The sequence below is a fragment of the Aythya ferina genome (assembly GCF_964211825.1).
Source record: "Aythya ferina genome assembly, contig: HAP1_SCAFFOLD_37, whole genome shotgun sequence".
NCBI lineage: Eukaryota > Metazoa > Chordata > Aves > Anseriformes > Anatidae > Aythya > Aythya ferina.
This window is the reverse complement of record NW_028181461.1, coordinates 390,613-412,376: the sequence shown is the minus strand read 5'-3', so window position 1 is coordinate 412,376 and position 21,764 is coordinate 390,613. Positions and strand designations below refer to the sequence as shown.

General features: G+C 50.8%; 2 protein-coding genes across 2 annotated transcripts in view; both read right to left on the bottom strand.

The window, feature by feature from the left end:
* Positions 1-447: 447 nt before the first annotated feature.
* The window catches only part of LOC311428218 (antigen WC1.1-like), a 101,438-nt gene continuing 80,121 nt past the window's right edge, over positions 448-21,764 (bottom strand). Inside the window, 7 exon segments of the mRNA XM_084539751.1 lie at positions 448-781; positions 1,011-1,163; positions 1,868-1,963; positions 2,627-2,767; positions 3,036-3,071; positions 3,435-3,743; positions 3,831-3,875. Of these exon segments, the coding sequence (XP_084395877.1) occupies positions 525-781; positions 1,011-1,163; positions 1,868-1,963; positions 2,627-2,767; positions 3,036-3,071; positions 3,435-3,743; positions 3,831-3,875 (1,037 nt within the window). The 3' untranslated portion in view covers positions 448-524.
* On the bottom strand, positions 16,115-17,068 carry LOC311428242 (olfactory receptor 14A16-like; the record flags this gene model as incomplete). Its single annotated transcript, XM_084539779.1, has 1 exon — positions 16,115-17,068. The coding sequence occupies one exon, from the start codon at positions 17,066-17,068 to the stop codon at positions 16,115-16,117; it is 954 nt and encodes a 317-aa protein (XP_084395905.1).

The following is a 21,764-nucleotide window of genomic DNA, read 5'->3' as shown; positions in this document are numbered from 1 at the left end:
GGCAGTCTGGGTTCCAAGCCCTGCCCAAGGGTCCCACCTTTCTACCTATTCAACTCCTGCAAGAGAGGTATCCCTGCCCGTGGGTGCTGGGCAGGCATCCTTGGGCTCCATGGGGGCCCAAGGCAGCAGAGGGTGGGCACTGCCAGTGAGTGCCTCACAGGGCTTCACAGAGATCCACTTTGCATGGAAACTGCCTGTGGCTGGCAGGACAGAAATGTCTCTGTCAGTAGGAATAGTGTCCAGGGACCAGGGGCTCTGTCAGCCCCAAAGCCAGACACTGATCCTGCTGACCCTATGACGAGACCCTCCCCGATTGCTGTGTTTCTCAGCTCTGCTCCCCTTGATCAGCCTCAGGAAAATGCCCAGATACATGGGCAGGGAAGCACTGGATCTGGGGCAAAGCCCCCGGAGAGTTTTAATATGAACAAATACCAAAACACAGCATAAAAACAGGGGAATACCAAGAGGGGAAATACAGATGTGCGTCTGCTGACTGCTGGTAAAGGGACACCATTCCCTGATGCTCACGGCTCTCCCAGTGGCACTGAGCTCTCCTCCCTCCCAGCTGCACCCAGCTGCTCAGCAGGGCTGGGCTCTGCTGGCCTGGGGCTCTGGAACTCTTGTGCAGGGGGCTCTGGTGTCACATCCTCAGTGTCCTCATGGGGAAATGCCAGAGACACCTCTTCAACATCGTCATAGCCCGTGCTCCCCAGGAAAGGTGACGAGGTGTCTCCCTCAGCTCCAGGGTCCCCAGCACTTCTCCAGGAGTGCAGGCTTCCCCCTGTAAGCATTAAGGCAGGCTGCTGTGGTGGGGCCTGTGGGGTGCCCCTCAGGGCTGTTTATCACCTTCCTCGTCCTCACCAGCCTGAGACATTTGGCCCATTCTCCCAGCCCCCACAAAATCTCCCAGGACAGGTTCTCCATGGATGGTCAGGCTTTCAATATGGCATGGATTCTCCTAGGCCTGGGGTTGGCACCTAGGAAGTGGCAGTGCTGCATTGCCCTCTCACCTGTGACTGCATCCCTGCGCCCATCTCCTTCCTCTGGTGTCCTGGGCACTTCCCAGTCCCCCTGCCCAGGGACAGGATCCTTCCCAGGGTCAGAAACCTCCCCAGCATCATCATAGCCATCTGCTGGGTAACCTCCGGGCAGGACAGGGACATCTGAAAGGAGAGGGAAGGTGGTGGCAATGAGAAGAGATGTCCTGCAGAGCAGAGGATGGGAGGGTGTGTGGGGACACAGGGCTGACATGCTGCTGGTGTCAGGGTCACAGCAGAGCCTTCGTGCTTCCAGCTCTGATGATAACACTCGGTGGCACTGCTGCCCATCTGGTCTGTCTGCAGGGAGGAGAAATGGAGCCCTTCCTCCCCTCACCACCTCTTATCCCTGGGTGTGGCCGCAGACCATCCTCCTCCTCATGTGCCTGGGGTAGGGCTGCAGCTGGGTCAGGGACCCCTCTGAAAAGGAGCCTGCAGAGCGCTGCAGTGGGTGCTGTGGGATGAGCCCTGCTGCCCTGACTGGTGGTCAGCACTGCTGGGGATGGGCACCCACAGAGCTGGGGGTGCATGGGGAGGAGACCAGTTCCTTGGAAAGAGACAATTCTCAGAGGGACTCCAACAGCTGCCCTGGGAAAGCCCTTCCCTTAGTCCTTGGTTCAGGGCCAGGCAGAGAGGGGCTGTCCCCTCTGGGATGGGCAGAGCTGGTGGGGAGGAAGCTCCTCTTTGGGGCTCAGCACCTGGATGCTCTCCCAAAATCCCCACAGCCCAGCGATTTTGGGGACCATGGACAGGAGCTGCAGGACACAGCCCTGGTCTGGGGCAGGGAGAAAGGGCCCCGCAGATGTGCCTCCACAGGGACCTGCACCCACCTGAGAGACTGAACCTCGCCTGCTTCTCCCACGCCAAGCTGTAAGCAATCTCCTCATACACGGCCTCAGGGAAGGGCTCCCCAGCTCTCCCAGAGCCTGGGGACAGAGGCAGGGCAGGTCTGGGAATGGGCAGAGAGGGACAGGACCCCACTGGGCTCCCCCAGCCCCATTATCGGGGCCAGCACAGGGCTGTCCCCACAACACAGCCCCACTGTGTTGTGTTGGCACTGCAACCACATCCCCAGGGAGGGCAGCATCCCCATGGAGATGGTCTGGGGCAGCATCAGCCTCACATTTGGAGACAGCTCTTGTGCCCCTTTGGTCTCCGGCTCAAGTCCCAGTGCAGACCCTGCACCAATTCCCTCATTTCTCCTCCCCACTTTTGCTGCTCCATCTCTGCCCCACACATCAATAGCACAGCCCATGCCCTGCTGGGGGGTGGCTGACACCACAGTGATGGATCCTGCTGCCCCATGTTCCTCCTGCCAGAGCTGCCCAGAGCACTGCCAGCAGTGCATCCTCCCCGTCTCACCCAGCCCAGCTCTCACATTTCTCTTCTCACCCCAGAACTGATGCCCCAGGGTCTGGGCTCTCTCCACCCCTTGATGTTGGTGCCCCATGGTCTGTCAGTCAGTGGGGCAGCACATGGGGCAGGAAGCAGCACACGGCTCTGTTTCTGTGCCCCAGAACACCAACACCCCCAGCACCCCCAGCCCTGCCAGGAGGCATCTACCCCAGGACCACTGGGGAAGGACCCACCTCTGCGCCGAGCCCTGGCGCTTCGCACCTGCCCAGCCAGGAGGGCCAGGAGCAGGCAGAGGAGGGCCCCCAGGATGATGCAGATGATGACAGGCACCGAGAGTCTCTCACTGCTGGTGGTTGGACGGCCCCGTGGGGGATCTGCATGGGCAGAAACATGGCAGGGGCAGCATCAGACAAGGGAGAGGCTGGGGGCAGGACATGCCACTCCTGACCACACAAGGCAACAGGGGCTGGGGGGGACAGGGCTGGGTGATGGGGCAGCTCCCACCCTGCTGGGTCCATCACAGACTTCTCCCGGCTCCTTCGACCTCCTGGGAGTCTCACAGCCCAGCAAGGAGCCCCTTCCCTTGGCTGTGTGTCACAGCTTGACCATGGACAGACCCAGCCCTGGGGAAGGACAGCTTACCTGCTTGTGGGGGGGATGTTGTTGTCCTGGGTGCAGCTGCAGGAGAAGAGAAGGAGAGCTGGGCTGAGAGGCTGGGGTTATGGTACCAGGCAGCCTCTCTGGCAAATGACCCCAGCATGTGCCACCTGAATTGTCCCTCCTTTGGGTCTGGGCAGGTTGGCAAGGACAGGGCCCAGCACCTCTGCTCTGGGCTGCTCACAGGACAGTGCAGGCAGCCCAGGGGATGTGCTGGCACATCCAGCCCCACTGAGGCTGCTCCCCACCCAACACCAGCACCCCACTCTGCAGAAACACCCTTGCTCAGGCCAGCAGCAGGGCCATGCCAGGATCCAGCAGGGCGGACACCCAAGCCAGCTCCTTTCCAAGCCCCCAGCCATGTCTCCCAGCCCCACTGCTCACCTGAGCAATGCACAGCCGCATCTGCCTTATGCTGGCAGGCACCGCTGTCCCCTGGCTGGGCCCAGCAGTCCTGCAGAGACAGCTCCATCCCCCTGCACTCCATCAGCCACATGGGGCCCGTCCCCTCTCCGGCAGCAGCCTGGCCCAGGGCATAGACCGCGGGGCCACAGCCCAGCTGCCTGCATGACACCTCAGCATCCCGCATGTCCCAGGCATTGTCACACAGCGTCCCCCAGGTGCCACGGTGCCAGATCTCCACTCTGCCCGAGCAGCTGTCCTTGCCTCCCATAGCGCGGATCTTCTCCCTGTCTGGGGAGGCAGCAACCTCCCATGGCACCAGGACAGCTGGGACAGCCCTGCCAGGTGAGGGGGGCACGCGCAGGGGCAGCTCCCTACCTGTGCAGCTGGTGGAGTTGGGGCATGCAGCCACCTGTGGCCTTTCTGTCCATGTCCAAAAGGAAAGAGAAGTTGGGCTGAAAAGGGCTTCTCTGGGGGTCACGCAGAAGAAAGCAGGGCTGACCTCTGTTTGCACGTCCCCATGCTGGGTCAGGGCAGCAGCAGGTCCTCATTCATTCCTCCCACACATCACTGCATGGGGGACCCGAGTGCTCGGCCCCACAAGGTCCCTGGTTCACAGAGCAGCAGGAGGCTGTCCCAGGAGGGGCAACTTCTTAAAGCCCTGCATGGTCTCCTCTGAGACCTTGCCTGGAGTTGCCTCTGCATCCCCCAGGGAGCTGCTGGCAGCCCAGCTGTTGACTGCTGCTGGTGGACATGGGTGGCTCCAAGAGCTGAAATCACTGTTGTTCCACCAGCAGCAACAGGGTCTAATGCAGGAAGTCAAAGCCCCTCTGGGTTCCTTCTCTGCATTTCACCATACACAGTGGGGAGCAGAACCTGGTGCCTTGATGGCTCAGATTTACCATTGCAGGTGATGTGGGTCTCTTCTCGGCTGTCATCACATGACTGCGGATCCCAGGCAGCAGAGGGACACTGCCAGAAGGAGCTGTTGCTCTTCCCACACTCCACGTGATCCAGCCGTGCGGTGCCAGACATCTTGGCAGAGTTTAAGATTATTTCCCAATCCCCCTCATTCCCGCAGCCCAGCTCCTTGCACACCAGTGACACCGTCTCAGTGGTCATGGAGTTGGAGCAAACGCTGCCCCACGTCCCGTTGTAGAAAACCTGCAGGCGCCCAGAGCAGCCATCACTGTTCTCCAGTCTCAGGGCCATGAACTCTGGAAGGAGGAAAGGCCGCAGGGACGTCCTTGGTTGTCAGCCACTGAAGGCCTTGGCCCTACCTGGCTCTACCCTCACATTGGCCTCACTGGCCCCAGCTCCCAGCCCCACTCCCAGCACAGACCTGTACTGGGTCTGGCTGGAATGTTAACTTTCCCGGCAGCAGCCCATTCAGTGCCGTACTCTGTACTTGTAACTGGAACAGCAGTGTTATCACACCAGTGTTGTGTCTACTGCTGAGCAGCAGTGGCACAGCATTGGGCCTTTCTCTAACCCTCCTAGGGGGTGGGCAAAAAGTGAGGAGAGAAACATCACTAGGGCAGCTGACCTAAACCAATCAAAGGGATATTCCATACCATGTGGTGTCACATGGTCAGCACTGCCTGGAGGGGCCATGTCACTGGGGGCTGCCTCTCTTGGGGTGACCCTGGGACAGGAACAAGGTGCTGCTTGCCACCCTGCTCCTCTGCCCAAGTCCAGTGCTCCTGCCCTCTGAGCAGCCCCTCTGCTTTGGCCAACGCTCTCTTGGCTGCTGGGGGTACAACCCCAAAAGTCCTGGGCCATTGCACGCCCTTCCCTGAGGCTGCTGGTGGGTGGGGGAGCTGCTCTAGTTTCCCCTGGCATAGGGACCAGCCTGCCAGACAGGGCCTGGGTGAGTGGGAGGAGAAAGACGGGAACCAGGCAGCACAGTGGGGAAGGGTGAGGGCTTTCCTAACCAACCCCAGGCACCTCCCCAGGCTTGGCTGCTCCAGCTTCAAGTCCAGGCTGGGTGTGCTCTCACTGGGCTTTGCCCAGGGACAAGGGACACCAGCAGTGACAAACCCAGCTCAGAGTGCAACTTGACACACAGAGCCATGTTCTGGTGTCCACTTGTTGCTTCCTGAGGTCACAGCCAGGTCTCTTAGAAGTGTCCTCATCCCAGAGGTAGGGAAGAAGTTCAGTCCTTACCTGAGCATGTCACTCCAGCATCCCATCTGTGATAGCAGTATGCTTTACCCCATCCTGCATGTGTGCAGTCAGACAGGGCAGACTCGGTGCCACGACAGCCAACATAATTCATCCAAGTGGGCTCAGATCCTGGCCCGAAGTGTGCATTCCAATGAGCTTTGAGAGCAACCCCACAGCCCAGCTGCCTACAAACCACTGCAGCATCAGACATGTCCCAGTTGTGATGGCACACGGTCCCCCACTGGCCCTGATGTTTTACCTCCACTCTCCCAGCACAGCGACTGCCGCCATCCGCCAGCCTCACCTCCGCAGCCCCTTCAAACACCAACACAGGAAGGGTCAGGAGAGTTTTAAGCCCCACATTGTGTCTGTGAGGACCCCCTCCCCAGGCAGACTCCCAGTTCCCAGGGTGGGATCCCTGTCCCCATAGGCTGTCTCAGGGGCAGTGGGGGGTCCCTCCTCTCCCCATGGGCTATGCTGGGCTGGGGATACCCAGCTCTAGCCCTCCTGGGCCATTTGCTGCCCCACAGCCCTTACCACCTCCTCCCACCCAAGTGGCCCCATGTCCTGCCAATGCCCACCCCCACACAACCCCCAGCCCCGCACAGGGCTCCCACTCCTCCCCATCCCAGTGTTCCCCAAAAAGACCCATGCCCCTTGAGCAGCTTCCATTACCCATTTTCTGCCACAGGCACCTCACAAACCCACTGTCTGGGTTGACCACAAGGATACCAACAGCCCACGTCCCTTCCCCATCCCTGCTGCCAGACTGGTCCCTGTGCTTGACCAGGGCCCCCAAGAAGAGCACCTCTCGGTGCAGATGCCCCAGTCCCTTTCTGTTAATGGGACACAACCTGCCCTCCTGGAGTCTGTGTTTCCCCAGATCCCAGGTGCAGGGAACAGAACACAACCCCTCTGGGGCACCCCAGACATTGGCTGTGCCCTGGAGCTCACTGAGGTCAGCTCTCACTGTCCGGAACTCATCCAGATCCAGAGGCACAGTGCTGGGGAAAAAGGGGTCCCAGAAAGGTACCAAAGGACAAGGTGTCTAGAAATGAAGTCAGGCTTGGGTTGCCAAAAACATGGGAGATATGAAAATGGATTACCCCCTCCCACCCAGACAGGCACAGATTAAAGAACAGAGCTGAGAGACTGAGAATCTTCTGCCTCTCATTTCAGTGGTGCCTGGAAAACAACCCCACTCCCAGAGAGATCCCAATGGCCCCACTGCTGTCCACTGTCCCAAGGCTGTGGAACAGAGAAGCTGGCACTTACCTCTGCAAGGCTGCACCCAGAGGAACAGCCACAGCACCCAAGGGGACAGGAGTCCCTCTGTCCCCATCCTGAGGCTCCTGCCCTGACAGCACAACCCTGCTGCTGGAGCTCCTGGGGACCCAAAGTGAAATGGAGATGATGGGAGGGCAATATATCTGTGCAGATGCTGTCCCAGCTGCAGGAGGAGCCAATCGAAGCAGCAGGCACCTTTTTAGACGTTATCGGCACTTATCTCCCCTCCGACACAGCCCAGCTCTCCAATGAACTTCTCCAGCGCTCTTCATGACCATATATGAGGGACGGCTCCGCTGCGGCTCTCACGTCACTGCGGTGGGATATCATCGTGAGGTAAAGCTGGGTGTGGGGGCAGATGGCTCTGACACCCCTTGCAGCCTGCTGTGGGAGCACAGAGCATCTCCTAAGCTGTAGCATCCAAGAGCCCAAGGTGCGATTGTCCGGCCATCCTTGCGCCATGGGATCCAGGGGACTGGTCCTGCAGCAGGGCTGTCAGGCTGGGAAGAGACCAGCCCCTGCCCCTGCTACAGCCCCCACTGTGCTGGCAGCAGCAGCTGGGAAAGGCCCCTGGGCAGGGCCAGAGCCCCATTATGGGGGTGCTGGCTGTCCCGTCCCTCCCCAGGGAGCCTCCTGTGGGGTCCCGGCAGCAGCCAGAGCTGGTCCAGGGCCTGCCCTGGCAGCAGAGCTGCAGCCCAGAGCCTCAGGCATCTCCCTGGCTCTCAGCGTGTCACCCAGGGGCTGTTATTCCCCACGGCCTCTGGTGAGCTGGAGCCTGCCTGCCACTGCAGGTGCACAAACCGCAGCCCACGTGACATGGCGCCAGGGCAGGAAGACGGTGGTTTCCTCCTGGCCCCGTGCCCAGGCATGGCCCTGCGGTGCCTCCCAGCTTCCTCACAGCTCCAAACCCGGCAGAGTCCAAGAAGTGTTGGGACAATGCTCTCAGACATATAGTTTATTATATATATATATATATATATATATATATACACACATATATATACATATAATATTTTTAATGGATCACAAATTTTTATAAATACATACAAAATATATATTTTACTTATACACTATTATGTTATATTATTATGTATTTCATTAGATTACATATTATTAATAATATTTTTTATATTATTTATATATATAAAATATATAAATAGATTTTATATTATATATACTTTATATATATATTTATATATTTTTATATATAATATTTTTATATTATTTATATATAATAATATTATTTTTATATAATAATATTATTAATGATATTTAATATTTTATATATTTTAATAATATTTTATATTTTAATATTTTATATTTCATATTATATGTTATGTATATTACCAATAATATATATCATATTACATTATGTTATTTGATATATCTTTATATTACATACAGTATTCTAGTATATTATATAGTATTATGTTATATTATACAGTATATTATATAATAATAATTATTCTATATTTTTTATTTTATTTTATTTTATTACCTTAATTTTATACACATTACATATATATAATGTTTATTTTATATATGTATTATACTTTTAAATTTTTTATATATTTATAGCTTTTATAATTATTAAATATGTATAAAATTTGTTGTTTTTTTTTTTGTCTGGTGGCTGGAGTTGGACTCTCTGATCTTCAGTTCTTTCCAACTCGGGATATTTCATTATTCTGACCAACCCAGCTCCAGGTGATGCCATAGCATCTTCACTTGCCATGGGCCTGCTCCTGGCCTGTAGTCAGGCAGCAATGACCTCACAAACACCTACACAATTCTTGGTCTGCCAGCTCCTCAGGCACCAGTGGCCTCACAGGTACAATGCATGGGCCTTGCCCTGACCTATCACCTAATTGATCACCAGTGACCTCCCCACAGACCTACACAAGCCATGTGCTTATTCCTGGCCTACTGGCTTCTCAGGCACCAGGGTCCTCCCAGCATCTAGCACAGGCCATATTTGCTCTCGGCCTGTCAGCTACTCAGGCACCACTGGCATCGCAGGAACATTCACCTGCCATGGGCCTGCTCGTGGCCTATCAGATCTTCAGCTGACAGTGACCTCATAAGCACAAATGATCTATTGGAAGATGTCAGAGTCCCTGCCCATGACAGGGGGTGGGTGCTCATGCTCAGCTGGCTGTTGACCAACATCCCCAGGTGCTTTTCTGTTGGCATCTGTCCAGCCACTCTTCCCCAAGCCTATGCTGCATAGGATTGATATGATCCAAGTGAAGGAGCTGGCACTTAATCATTGTTGAATGTCATGTGATTGGACTCAGTCCATCAATCTAGCCTTTCCAGATGCCTCTTAAAGCTTTCCTTCCTCAAGAAGATCAACTGTCCCAACTAACTTGTTATCATCTGCAAATGTATTAGGGGTGTACTTGATCCTCTCAGTCAGATCATCCATCAAAATAGTAAACAAAGCTGGACCCAGTACAGAGGCCTGGGGAATGCCACCCACGACCATCCACCAACTGGATTGATCTCTCTTCACTCAGACTCTTTGAGCATGGCCATCCAGACAGTTCTTCAGCCGGCAAACTGTACACCTGTCCAAGCCATGAGCAGACGGATGGGTTGTCATTCTGCAGGGCTGCTGCTACTGAGTCCACACTGAGAAGATGTAGCTCCTTCTATTAGGCTTTTTGTGATGCCCTGTGCTCAGTCCTTTCAAACCAACTAAGCATGAATTTGGTGCTTGCGATGAGCTGGTTCTCAGCTCATGTTCCAGTTACTTGCTAGCATGTATCATTGTTGTGGAGTTTGTACAGCACTGGCATTCTTGCATTCCCTTTTGTCTCTGTTTGCTTGAGTCTGCATTGTCAATGGTAGTTAGGAATACTGGAGGGGTGGCTGCGGGGAGGCATGAGGTTGCATCTGTCACGGTGGGACCTCGGTCAGCATTCACAGTGCAGTGACTCAAGCTGTGACACAGACAGGAATTCTATCCTTTGAGGGAATCCCAAAGGTAATTCCTTCTTGAAGGGTGATGCCATCCTGAGTCGTGTCTTTACCTGTGCAGCATCTGTCAAATGGCTGATATAAGTTTCTCCTCAGAAGAAAGTCCCTAAAGTGAGGGGCTGTCTAGAGCTGGGCTCCTCTCCACAGTTCTGACACAGAGTCTTCTCTTGCAGGGGCTCTCCAAGGGCTGCAGCCTCCTTCAGGCCACATCCACCTGCTCCCACATGGGGTCTTCCATCAGCTGCAGTGTGGAGATCTTCTTCAACATGGTGCACCACAGGTCTCACGGAGAACTTCTCCAGCACCTGGAGCACCACCTCACCCTCTTTCTTCACTGACCTTTGTGTCTGCAGGGTTGTTTTCTCTCACAGTTTCTCAGTCTTCTCTCCCAGCTATTCCCTCATGTCATTTTCAACCCCTTTCTTTAAAAAGCTCTCACAGATGTACAAACAGCATTACTCATTGGCTGAGTTTGGCCAGCAGCATGTCCCTTTTGGAGCCAGCTGGAAGTGGCTCTTCTCTAAGAAGGGGCAGCTTCTGGACTCTCCTCACAGACACCAGCCCTGCAGCTGCCCCCTGCTACAAAACTCTTTCCATGTAAGTTCAATACAACCTCCCACCCGCAAAGTAAAAACAGAGCCCAGACAAGCAGCAGAAGACCCATGAGCTGACAATGGCAAGGCACGTAAAAGCCTGCTAGCAGAGGCAAACCCTGGGAGAACTGCTCTGAGTTTTTTTTTGGCTCTGCCCTCCATGGATGAGATAAAACAAGGAGGGTTTTGGCAGGGGTTGAGCTATTCCTCACTTGTGCTTAGGTGGGAGGTTAGAAACCAGCCCAGGTGTTTGTACCAAACCCAAACACACCCACACACATCCCAAAACAACACGGACTGCACTACCACAGGCCACCTCTGCACACCTGTGCATTTCCCTACAGGACACATTGGGTGACACACACCTTGGACGTTCCAGGACCAAGGGATCTCTGCAGAGATACTGGAGCTTGGTTCAGGGCATGCGCTAACTCTGCTCTGGTATAGAAAGCTCCCCAAAGTGCTCAGTGCAGTATTTCCAGCCTGTAGAATTCAAGTAATAGTCAAACAAGCTTTGAGAATGTGCTCTGACACCCACCTATAATTTTCCTGTATGATAGAGTTCATGCAACTCTTTTGTATGTTTGGTGCAGTATTCATAGCAATAACTGCTGGTGGTAAAATATAGTAGGTGGAGATCAAGTAACATGTGTGCATTGTAACATTATAGGTTCCAGAATTTTGATATACGACTCAAATAAATACAATAAACACAATATTTATTTAATATAATGCACCTGGATGCTATTTCCATTAATGAATGATAATGTGCGTTAGAGCTTTCTAATAGTCTAAAATAAAAACATTATTCAATACACATACGCTGAAGCATTCTGGAAGTCCTTAGACACAGTGGAGTACCATTTGTCAATAAATAAGTCTTTTCATAAACATCAACAACAGGATTTCAAAAGAAGTGTGTATTGATCACTGAAAAATGGAACTGATACAAAATCCGAATCAACTTTTAAGCACATAATCAAATCTTGCTAATGCTAGTAGGGCAACGTAACTCACCCAGGTAAATATTCAGGCAACTATAAAAATAAAAACAGAGAAGGCAGGAAGAAAGACGTAGAGAAGTCATAAAGATTGCACAAGACTCCATGGCATTAGAAACATTTTTTTTTTCCGTATTTTTAATTTATATATTAATATTTACCATGAGAAAAAAAAAAAATGTTTGAGTCATCTGACCCAAACAGTTCATTCCAGAAATATCTTCAGCAACTGTGATTTGATCAAATCTGAACTAACTAATGGAAGTGTTGAAAGCCCCATCCTTAACACTAGATAAACTTGCTGATGAATTCCAAGTGCTTGATCCAAACACTAATTTTGTTAGAGAACAGTTCCAACCTTAGAACCGGTTTTCTACCTCCATTCTTGTAAAAAGATGCATTGAAACTTTCCAAACACTCCAGCTATAGGTATATATAGGTATACCAACCTAGTATGTTTCAGCCTAAATTATTGATATTTTAAGATACTAAAACAAGGTTCTTATGGTATGGTGATAACCATATAAGTAATTGTGACCATATGTGTCTATTCTACTGGGAGAAATAAACTGTAAAAGTTTACCACTATCTTTGCCACAGCTGTAATAATAAATGGTAGAAATCATCATCTAAGCATCACAAAGTTCTCTTGATAAAGTTCTCTTGCCATACTGATAGAATTTGCTGCTCATGTTTAAAATGAACATATTATGAAATGGTTCCAATTAGATCAAGTAGTTTTATGTCTTTTTTAGGCACCACTTACAGCAAATACTGTCATTTCTTATGATAAAGCTGCCAGTGCTGCTTAACCAGTTCATTTTTAACCAAATCCAAAGATGCTATTTAAGTTTTATTTTATCCCCAGTCAAGTAGAACATTCTCCAGCCCTGACTCTCAAGGTAGCTTTCAATTTGCATATTTGACGCAGGGCTTGAAGTGCAATTTAGCCAGAGGCAAAGAGCTGGCACAAGGCTATGTAACACATAAGGCCTATATTGAAGTGATAAACTGCGTTAGCCTCCTCCTCTTTTAGTTCATAGAAGTAATTCCACCTTTATCAAGGACGTGCCACCTGCACAGCCATGGGCCTCCTTCTGCCTCCTGAGACCCAGAGACACAGCTGACCTCAGCAGAGCATCCTCACCCATCTCCTCTTTGAGACCTGTGACCTGACCACATCCATGTCACCTCACCTGCATCCTCCAAGACCAAGTGATTGCTGCAGGACCTTTCATGCCCTGCTCAGCTTCATGAGGCCAAACTGCTTCAGTTAGGTGACTAGACCACAGAAATGCAGAATTTGGGGATTAGGTGTTCAGGTTATGTTGAGGGATTTTTGAAACAGCAAGAATCCCATGGCTTGCTGTAGCTGAGCAAACCAAGCTACCAGGGCAACTATGAGAAGTTCCCATGACAGTGTTCCCACATCGCCCAATTGAGGAATTCAGGAAAATATTGTTACCAGTAGCTGGCCTCAAGGACAAGGTCTATGTGACTGCTAATCACAAGGGGGTTGTTTTCTTGCAGGTGGGGTTGTTTTCTTGTAGTGTTTGTCTGAGTGCTTTTGACCAATAATCTTGTGTGAAACACCGTCCGCCCCTGTTAAGTTCACTATACAAGTTAGGCTATTCGGGCAATAAAACGGGGCATGATCTGACTCTACTGGTGTCTGTCGTGCTTTCGGCCGTGCTTCCTGCAACAAGGTTAGGGTTTAGGGATTAGATTTTGCCTTCCAGAGTTAGTGGTTGGGCAGAGTATTAGAGGGAGCCCTGTGTTTACTGCGTTGGCTTCTAGTCTGTGTCTAGTGTGGAGACGATGTTATCTGTTGGGATTTTCTTCAGGACTCTGTTGAGGAATCATGTTAAGGCTGGAATTCAATGATAGGGATGAAAGGCTGAGGAATAGGGTGAGAATTGAGCTAAGAGTGTACGGTAAGGTCTTATGGATTTGGGACTTGGCTAACCCACGCCAAGTGAGATTTGGGGTTAGGGTTAAGAGTAGTGGATTCCTTGCAGAAAGAGGGATAGCATTTAGATGTAGGGGTAAGGCTTACAGTTACTGCTTAGAAATATTGCCAGGGCTTGACATGGATGTTTTCCTAGTAAGTGTTGCAGCAGCACAGCCTTGCCTGAACCCCTCTCACCTCTTCCAGATCTTTCCTTTCTGTTAGCCTACTCCCTCTTCTCTCCCCCAAATCTACCACCTTTATTCACCCAGATTTCCCCTGGCCTCCCCAAAGGAGTCACCCTGTTGGGGGCAGCTTCCTGAAAGCCTTTGTGACCTCAGAGGCTCTGCCTCCCTGCTGTTGTCCAGCCATGTGCTAGGATAGAAGTGACCTCACAGCCAGCATCCACAAGGGTCACAAGGAGGTGTTGTGCTCAGGAAGCCTCTTTCTAGCCCACCCAGGAGCACCAGATGCATGCCCTTCACAGTCCCTCGGGTACTCTGCCTGCCAACCAGCTCATGCTTCAGAAGGTCTTCTACATGTCCAGACTCACATTTCCTCATGCAGCCTTTAGCAACTTCATTGCATCCTAAAGGAAATGCCCACCCATGTGTGGAAAAGTGATTCAAGAACTTTATATATACTTTGGGAAAACATATATTTTAGGCAAATTCTGCAGAGAAGGAGTTGACGTGACAGTTATGATGACTAGGATTGCTTTATTCAGATGGTATTCTAGGGGACTGTACCTCCAATGGGAAGTGAACTTTAGACTCTCTCTGTCCCACCGGAATTCATGGCTGGCTCCCTTAGGGAAGAGCTTATGGCACTTGGGCTCATTCAGGTTCATCTCACCACACCCACACCGGATGCAGTCTCATATGGACAAGGGAAACATGGACTCCTGATGTAGTCATTTAGTGTCCATATCCAGAGGAAGAAACCATCTGTGTGAGCTGGGGCGAGAGCCCAGTGCTGGGAACAGTGGTTGCAAGGGGCTGCTCTTGGACCATTGGCCTGAGGCAGCATCTGCCAGGGTGTCCAGAGAACAAGGTCCAAGAACAGCCCCTGCTCTGCTGGTCCTCCCTGACTCTCCCAGGAAGACATCCTTTCATGCTGTGGATACAGGCCGGTGAAGTCAAAACCTCATGGGTGCTGGGCACCAACAGGCAGGAATGGAATCATCCCTCCCTGCCTAAAATATGATCCTGGGACTTCTCTCTTATCTGCCTGAGCCCACAGAGAAACAAGCAAAGCCAGGAAACTCTTTCAAGTCCGTTCCTTTGAAATATCCATGACAGCATCTTTGGGAGAAGAGCTGGGCTTTCAGGCACTGCCCTGAGCAGATCCCCTTTTATACTGGAGATGCTGGTATGGAGCCAGCTGTGTTAGAGAAGAGCCCCTGGCCAGTCCCTGCCAGTGGACACAGGACTGCCCCACAGCAGCACAGTGAGCAAGCGACAAGAGCAATCAGTCCTCGCAGCAACACAAGAGCTCCATAGGAGAGTGTGGGAGGTGAAATGGAGAGCTGATTTGGACAGACCAATCCCTGGGGTTTCCTGGCATTGCTGCTATGCCAGGATTCTTTTCCCCTCAACCTCTGCACACAGCCAAGTGCCACCACATTTCTCTGAGGAAGCATCTCAGGCAAGCAAGTCACTGCAGGAACCATCTTTTTATTTAAATACACATTAAATATTTAATTGCCCATTAAATACACCTCTTTTATACTGAGTCTCAGAGTCACATGAGACATTAGGTAGCAAACTGGAAGGGGAAGAAAAAGGATTTTTTTTTAATTTTTTAAAATATATCACTACATAAGTAAATGTTATAAATGGCTCAGGATTCAAATTAGGATTAAATAAAAAAATAGGATTTATTGAAAGAATATAAAGGAATAGAGGTAAGCAAACAGCGCTGGGTGCACCGGGAGTCTCCGCTCCACCAGGACGCACACCAGTTACATCAAGCAGCTGATTTTTATGCTCCTAGACTAATACATATTTATTACTACTTCTAAAAAAAATAGATTATTAAAATTAGCTTCCGGGGTGCAGTCCCTCCTACTGGAGCATGCGCAGTCTCCTCTGGGGTCTCTTCTGGGGGTCTCTAGGGGTCTTTCATGCTGAAGGCTCGTAGTCTTCCTCTCCCCCTTTGTACTTACTGGGCACCATACCAAGTTTACGGAACATCTTCTTCAATTCTTGTCTCCCAGCCGCCCTTCAGCTTCTTTCTCCTTCCTCTTTATCTCTTGGCCCCCCCTAACCAGATACCAAAGATCCACATAGTATCCCATAACAGTCACTAGTTGTTATCAGTTGTTCTGAAACTCCCAGACACACGAGTAATTAAAACATTCTTCCCCAGCCATTCACAGACACATCTATAGCAGTGTTAGAAAGAGAAGTCCGGAATAACAAAAGCAAAGAGGTTCATAAATTTAAGAAGTGATAAATTGACTAGAATGAGGGGGAGACTGGGACACACTGCATCTGTGGTTCAAGAATTAAATTGCCAGTGCAGGGCCCAGAGGCAGACAGGATTCAAACAGAATTGTTCTTTATGGACACGAATTGTTAAAACATTCCTCACATAAATCAAAAAGGAAAAGAAAGTAAAAAAAAAAAAAAAATTTTAAAAAATAAGAAAAACAAGATATGCCTTGGCATTTAATGAGTTACATTATGAGTGATATGCAATGGACTTGCAGTTATTTGCTTCTGAAAAACCTCCAGTCATCACTTTCCACACTGCAACCTTCAGTTCCTGATTCCTCATGCTGTAGATGAGGGGGTTCACTGCTGGATGCACCACCGAGTACAGAACTGCCAGCAAAAGGTTGAGGGAGGAGGAGGACACGGAGGGGGGCTTCAGGTAGGAAAATGTACCAGTGCTGATGAACAGTGAGACCACAGCCAGGTGAGGGAGGCATGTGGAAAAGGCTTTGTGACGTCCTTGATGGGAGGGGATCTTCAGCACGACCCTGAAGATCTGCCCATAGGACAGCACAAGGAAAACAAAACACACAAATAATAAACAGACACTACCCACAAGAATCCCAGCTTCTCTGAGGTAGGCATCTGAGCAGGAGAGCTTGAGGATTTGGGGTATTTCACAGAAGAACTGGTCCAGGGCATTGCCTTGGCAGAGGGGAAGGGAAAATGTATTGGCAGTGTGCAGCACAGCATAGAGAAAACCACTGCCCCAGGCAGCTGCTGCCATGTTGACACAAGTTCTGCTGGTCATTATTCTCCCATAGTGTAGGGGTTTGCAGATGGCAACGTAGCGGTCATAGGCCATGATTGTGAGTAGGTAAAATTCCGCCGTGACAAAGACAACAAAGAAAAAGACCTGGGTAGCACAGCCTGCATAGGAAATGGCCCTGATGTCCCAGAGGGAGTTGGCCATGGCTTTGGGAACAGTGGTGGTAATAGTGCCCAGGTCAAGGAGGGCGAGGTTGAGGAGGAAGAAGTACATGGGGGTGTGGAGGCGGTGGTCGCAGGCTATGGCTGTGAGGATGAGGCCGTTTCCCAGGAGGGCAGCCAGGTAGATGCCCAGGAAGAGCTCGAACTGCAGCTCTCGTGTGTCTGCAAATGCCAGCAGGAGGAACTCTGTGGGGAAGCTGCTGTTGAACATTTGCTGCCTCAGAGCAAGGATGGCTGCCAGTGGTGGAAAAGACACAGAACAAGTTAGAGAGATTTCTCTGTGCAATACCTATAGCTACATGTATATATTATGTTTCATCAATACCTGGTCATGAAGACAGACTACTACTTCCCTTTGAGGAAGATGTGCTCTTGCCTGTAGCTCTCAGTTTTACTTCCTAAGGGTGTAGAGGGACCAGATAGATCCTGTGTGGGCTCAGCCAGAGTCAGTACTGCCCTACAGCGTCTGCTGAAAACCAGTGGGTATGGATCTCAGGTGCCCACTGGACACAGGTGTCTCAGTATTTTAGGTGCTGAGTACAACACCCAAAAATCTGTCACAAAACAATGAAGTATATAGGTTATAGAGTGTAGAGGAAAACTGTGAGATTCCTCACAGACCTACAGATCTCTTTCAGTGGAATAATCTAACAGCCTCAGTGACTGACACAAGTACACAACTCCATTAGTGTTCTCCTGACTGCTCTTTAGGGCAGGAAAATGAGAGCAGAGACTCTAGAGAGTGCCTTCCATGCAGGTAGTGCAGGAGTTGGTCTTTCTTGTCAAGAATCACTGCCAGAGATGCCTTGGGGTTGCTGTAGAGCTGTGAGCTGCATACCCCAGGCAGCAGGCTCTGGGCAAGAGCAGCAGGACCCTGCCCTGTCCTGCCAGGGGAGATTGCACTCCTTCCACCCACAGCTTCTCCCCGCAGCACCCTGGGCAGCTCCCCAGGCAGGCTGAGTGCTGAGCCTGGCAGGCAGCAGAGGCTCTCCCCCAGCACACAGCTCCTGGGGCACAGCAGGGACCCTGCTCTGCACCACAGCCCTGGACACCCCTGCCTGCAACCCGGCTGCAGCCAGCCCTGTGAGAAAGAAACATCATGTCCTGTCCTTCAGTTATTTATGGCAGATAATCAAAGTTCTGGAGCTTGTTGTTCTCCTCTTTTCCAAACACTGAGCGTCGTCCTGAAAGCTCCCATAGGTTGAGGGATTTGCCTTCAAATCTGGAGATGGCACCAGGAACAACAGCTGTGCTGCCCTGCAGCCAGAGACTTACCCTGTTCAGGGCTGTGAAGATTTCTCCCGCAGTCAGCTCTCAGCATCCCCCCTCCACTCTGCCTTTAACATCTCCCTCCCTTCTCTCAGATGCCCTTGCTCCCTGCAGGCAGTGCCCCCAGCCCTGCTATGCTGTGCAGAGGAGCTGCTCCTGGGCAGAGCTGTCTCTCTGCAGTGCTGCCCGCTTGCCAGGAGCTCCCGTTGGTCCCAGGAGCCCGGCCCAGCTCAGCAGCACAGGGAGCTCTTGACAAGTGCCTGGGCCTCCAGAGGAATCAACTTTGAAACAGACAATAATCACTCATATTCCCTCCCGCTGCTTCGGAAGGAAACTTTTCCAGCACTGTTATTCCTCATACACAAAAACTATGAGGTCCAAGAATCACTTTTCCATGTCCTGGTTTTAGACAGAACATCCAGGCAAGGACAGGGAGGGACCTGCCTTCCCCCTGCTGAGGGAAGTATTTCAGCTGAATAAAACAAGGCATCTACTTCTTTATTTGCTGTCCAGAGGCTACAAGGGGGCTCAGCTGCCTCTCCCGTGCATCACACAACCCACATGAGTTGGGATTACTCTTGACCTGGTTCAGGTGGGCACAAACCAGGCAGCTGCATGTCAGCTGCCTGTCTCAGCTCCCAGCATATTGAATAGAGACAGAGAGCAGAAGGGAGCTGTTCAGATGCAGACACCGGGTGACATTGGAGGTGCCAGGGTGACATTTGAGTGATGTTTCAAGTGCCAAATTCCTCTGGGCCGTAAGCAGAGATTTTATTGATGCATGTCCATTATAATACAGCTCCAGCCATTGTTCAATAGCAGAGAAACTAAAGGCAAGCTATGACTTGGTTGCCATCACTGAAACCTGGTGGGAGCACTCCCATGACTAGAGTACTGCAATGTCTGGCTATAAGCTCTTCAGAAGGGACAGGCAGCACAGAAGGAGTGGTGGCATAGCTCTATATTAGAAAGTGTTTTGATGTTGTGAAACTTGAGGCTGAGAATGATGATGTTGAGTCCCTGTGGGATAGGGTACTCAGGAAGGCCAATAAGGCAGGCAGCCTGGTGGGGATATCTTATAGACTGCCAAACCATGATGAGGAGACAGATGAGGAGTTCTACAGGCAGCTGGCAAAAGTTGCAAAATCATCAGCAATTGTTCTCATGGGGGACTTCAATTTCACAGATATATCCTGGAAATGCAATACAGCTCAGAGGAAGAAGTCCAGGAGGTTTCTGGAGAGTGTGGAAGATAGCTTCCTGATGCAGCTGGTTAGTGAGCCTAACAGGGGAGGTGCCCTGCTAGACTTTCTCTTCACAAACAGAGAAGGACTGGTGGGAGATGTTGCGGTTGGCAGCTGGCTTGGGCAGAGTGACCACGAAATGTTAGAGTTCTCCATTCTTGGTGAAGTCAGGAGGGGGATCGTAAAACCAGTCTTAGACTCCCAGAGGGCAGACCTTGAGCTACTCAGGACACTGGTTGGCAGAGTCTCTTGGGAGGCAGTTCTGAAGGGCAGAGGAGTCCAGGAAAGCTGGGCACTCTTGAAGAAGGAAATCTTACAGGCTCAGGAGCAGTCTGTCCTTATGTGCCCAAAGACGAGCCAGCGTGGAAGAAGACTGGCTTGGCTGAACAGAGAGTTGCTGCTAGAGTTTGGGAAGAAAAAGAGGGTTTAGGACATTTGAAAAGAGGGCAGGCCTCTCAGGAGGGCTATCAGGATGTCATGAGGCTGTGCAGGGACAAAATTAGAAAGAAAAAGTTCATCTGGAGCTCACTCTGGGTACTGCTGTTAAAGATAACAGAAAATGTTTTTATAAATACAGAAACACAAAGAGGAGGACTAAGGAGAATCTCCATCCTTTACCGGATGTGGGAGGAAACTTAGTGACAAGAGATGAGGAAAAGGCTGAGGTGCTTAATGCCTTCTTTGCCTCAGTCTTTAGCAGCAAGACCAGTTGTTCTCTGGGTACTCATCCCCCTGATCTGGTGGAAGGGGAATGATCTGGTGGAACTAGCTGCTGTGTGTCAGAGAGGCTGGGAGTCCAGCAGCAGTGTCATGGGCTGGAAGGATCACAACCAGGTCACTTCCACCTGGGCAGATTCTGGCCCAAGAAGGGAGTGTTTTATAAGTATGGTATTACGAGGGCAGTGGTGCCTCAGAAATTTCAGTAAGTCTAGAAAGTCCAGTAGGAAGCAAATGGCTGTTAAACAGCCTCAGAGTTGACTTCTTTCTGAAGCAGCTGACAGGTCATCCCTTGACTCCTGGCTGGGATCTGTGCCTTTAGGCTCATATTTGCTGGTCTCCATGATAGGCCAGCTGATGCACCTGCTTTACAAATAGTCTGTGAGATCCTTTCTTCCTAAGTACCTGATAGGCCCCATAGAGGAAGAGGTCTTGAAGAGGTGTTGTCATGTCAGAGGTTTTGGCTTTTGACTCATTCATCCTTCAGGGCTGATTTCAAATTTCTACACAGAGGAGGCCACTGCCTCTCAGATGTCTGGAGGAACACAAAGCCTTCATGAGGGCAGGGAAAAAGTTACTCTGGGTCCATAGGAGCCATTCTGGAACCAAAACATGTAGGCAGGAAGCACACTTTTGTGGTGTTGCAGAGCTGCTGGGCACATTGCACGGGGTGCTCCGACAGCCTTTGTGTCCTTCTCAGTGCTGGCTTAGGAGCTGCTTCTTTCTCAGGAACAGAGTAGCCAACAGAGGTGAGACAGATACTCTCGAGTTCATGAAAGCCATGAGAAAGCTGCCACTAAGAAGATGACTGATATGGGGAAGGCAGGAGGAGCCTGGCCAGGAGAGATGTGAGATTTGGGAGAGGAAAGAAGAGCTTGGATAGCAGAAGGTAATGATTTTGGAGAAGTAAGAATATTCAGGTAATGTTGATCCCACCATAAAGCTGACTTAAAGCAGTCATGTGAGGCCCTTACCCTTTTTTAACCTGTTATATTAATACCTAAATCTAAATGCCACCCTACACGCTGACAGGAATCCACTGCTCTAATTTTGACCACAATATCCCTTGAATCCAAAATTAGTCCATAACCCCTTTCCATTAGCTTTCCTCTCTTGCTCACCCTGATTCCTTCCCTTAACACAAAGCATGTTCCACACTAGCACTGTGTTGAACTTCAAGTTGGTGATGGCAAAGTTGAGAGCCTTTGAGTAAGGATTAAAGGCTGTACAAATAAAGGGATGTCGTTGTGGGAGTCCAGTTGAAGGAATGTGACTGTGGAAGTGACTGTGAGGTCACTTTTGTCTCTGCAGTTGATAGGAGAGCAGCAGGAACGTGTCACGGAAAGGGACTGTGAGGTCACTTCTGTCTGAAGTATCTGAAAGGTCACACTTATACCTTGGATCTGTACTTTTCAGCTGACATCTGCCAGTGGTCCTGGTAGGCCAGCAGAAGGCACCTGTTTGGCATGCTGACTGTGGGATCCCCTCTGCCCACATACCCAGGAGGACCCAGACAGAAAGAAGGCCCACATATGGGTTGTCCTGTCCCTTCTGTTTGAGTCCATGACTGGACAGCAACAGGCACAAGGCTTAGTTGTGTCTACAGAAAAAGCTGTAAGGTCAGCAGCTGGACCATGGCTTAGAAGATGCTGGTGAGGTGACTGCTGTCTGGTTGGC